The sequence below is a fragment of the Dendrobium catenatum genome, unplaced genomic scaffold (genome assembly GCF_001605985.2).
Source record: "Dendrobium catenatum unplaced genomic scaffold, ASM160598v2 fragScaff_scaffold_716, whole genome shotgun sequence".
Lineage (NCBI taxonomy): Eukaryota > Viridiplantae > Streptophyta > Magnoliopsida > Asparagales > Orchidaceae > Dendrobium > Dendrobium catenatum.
Window position 1 is genome coordinate 8,354,168 of NW_021319178.1, and position 2,559 is coordinate 8,356,726.

General features: G+C 37.5%; 1 protein-coding gene across 1 annotated transcript in view; it reads left to right on the forward strand.

The window, feature by feature from the left end:
- The first annotated feature begins 1,143 nt into the window (after window positions 1–1,143).
- The window catches only part of LOC110112008 (multiprotein-bridging factor 1c), a 10,642-nt gene continuing 9,226 nt past the window's right edge, over window positions 1,144–2,559 (forward strand). The window contains exon 1 of the mRNA XM_028695954.1: window positions 1,144–1,496. Coding sequence (XP_028551787.1) covers window positions 1,162–1,496 — 335 coding nt within the window. The 5' untranslated portion in view covers window positions 1,144–1,161. The remainder of the gene's footprint in view (window positions 1,497–2,559) is intronic.

Here is a 2,559-nt window from a genome sequence, read left to right on the forward strand (position 1 = left end):
TAATAAGCAATTAAATTAGGTTATTAAATCAATAATTAATTAAATTACAAATTTATGATTTTAGATATTATTAAAATTCGCCGGAAACAAATACACTGGAAAATCAGCAATTGGAAATATTTCAGCGTAAGCCACCGGAAAGTCGCCGAAAAATAGGCCGTCGAAAAAAGCTACCGGTAATTAGTGATTTTCTTATAGTTTGCTATGAATGGGTTACAATATGCTCTGAATGGGTTGTCAATCATCAATAATGTTGGGTGCATTAAGTATAAGTCTAACACGACAAGGCTTTACACTTATTTGTGCACAACATGACCACCCCTCAGGTCTGTGTCTATGACGTCTCCATGCTTTGAAGAGCAAGCGACTATGTGGGATATGAAAGTCACACATAGTGGACCTACATACCTGCATGCACCCTATCATATTAGGGGGGCATCATAATTGCACATCTAAATTTTTTTGTTACTACATTAAAACTGTCTTTTGTCAACATTTAGACATGAAACCATGTGAAATTATTAATCATTTGGAATGTAAATTTGGCATAAAGATTCCGTACAACAAGGCATGGGATACAAGAAGGTGGGTCGTCGAATTAGTTTTTGGTAGTTATGAGGAATCGTACTGCTCGTTGCACCGTACGATGGAAGTTATTAAAACTGCAATTATAGGATCAATTCATAAAACAATCAATTCAAAGGGATTTTTTTAGGCTCTATTACATGGTTTTTCCCCATTCTATATTTTTCATGTAAAAAATTTATCGTCTCTTATGATTGTTTCATTCTTTTCCCTATTGGCATGTCTGTTAGAATCTTCATTTAAATTTAAGACATTCAATTATTTATCTCTCTAACATCATAAATATTTCAATAGATTATTATTATTATTATTATTATTATTTATTTGATAAACAAACCTAACGTGATCCGAAATAGACCGGGAGAGCCAGCTCCACCATACTTCGTCACTCTCGAACCTTCCAGATTTCATAAATCACGAAGAAATAAACTTGCAGTGCAAGAAAGTTTCAGAAAATTTAAGAATAAATGAAATAAAAAAATAAGATTGTTCTAGAACCCGAGCCCTTTCCTCTTTGTATAAAGCGTCGTCCCCACTCCTCGTTCTCTTCAGCTCGCAGAAGAGTTGCTTGAAGAAATGCCAGTACGTCCAACGGGGAACATAACCCAGGACTGGGATCCAGTGGTGCTTTCAAGGCGAAAGCCCAAGAGCGCAGATCTCAAAGATCCCAAAGTGGTGAACAATGCGATAAGATCTGGCGCGGAGATCGAGACGGTGAAGAAGTTCGACGCCGGATCGAACAAGAAAGGCTCTTCGGCGGCATCACAGCCTGCAATGAACGCGCGGAAGCTGGACGAGCAGACGGAGCCGGCGGCGCTTGATCGTGTGTCGGCGGATCTAAGACTAGCAATCCAGAAGGCGCGGCTTGATAAGAAGATGAGCCAAGCAGAGCTAGCGAAGCAAATCCTAAAGTTATATATATAAATATGAAAAAATAATAAAAATTTTCCCTTTTTTCGCATACATTAAAGGAAGAAAATATCATTTTGGCTTTGAGCAGCTTGCTTTTGCTTTACCGAAAGGGTTCATATTTTTTAAAAAGAAAATTTAGGTAGGGTGCTATAGCTTAAATTTAATTAGTTTAAATTTTTATAATTGATAAATCATCAAAAATTATCTTGATCGGGCATAAATCTCAAGGCAAATTTGAGCCGGAAGCTTCCAAAATTAACATGCATATAGTAGAATATAGCGACTGGATGAATCCAATTAGCCCAAGATCGTCAAATTCTGATGTCTTTAAGACACTTAAATACTCGATAAACAGTCCAAAATCAAGGGAGTTGATATCGGCCGTCCATTAAAAACACTCCCAATTTTCATTGATTTTATCCCTATTTATTAGTCATGTTACTCCCAAAAAATGATAACTATATCTCTTATTCTTTATTAAGAGAGACGCAAGCAAGGAATAGAACGGAGAGAGAAATATGAGTTCTCTTGCCACCAGATCCTTCCTCCTCGACTAAATCCTTCCTCCTCGACCACCGTCTGGCCACTAATCGTCGTCAAACTATTGTTAGACTTATGTCCAGCCACCGATCGTTGTCAGACTATCTCTGGGCCTTTGCCTGTCAACCAGTTGTCATCAGACTTCCATCCGACCAATATTTGTCGTTGTACTTCCTCCCAACCACCAACTATCGATGAACTTCCTCCCGACCACTAACTATGGATTTCCATCTGTCCACTGAATGATATTGGATTTACGTCAGATCCCTACTCATAGCAAGATTTCAACTTAACGGTTGATCGTTGTAATTTGATCGTCCTCAATCTCAAGGAAGAACCATTCATTTGTAATTTATTTAAACACTTGTGGAATCATTTCAACTGGACATGACCTTGTGATTTTCTCTTTAGGGTTTCCCACACAAAAAAGCTATGATGTTTTTATTATTTCTTTTTGCGAGCTGGATGCCCATATAATGTTAAGACTAAAAATTTTCCTATTTTACCGCCGCGAATATTGTA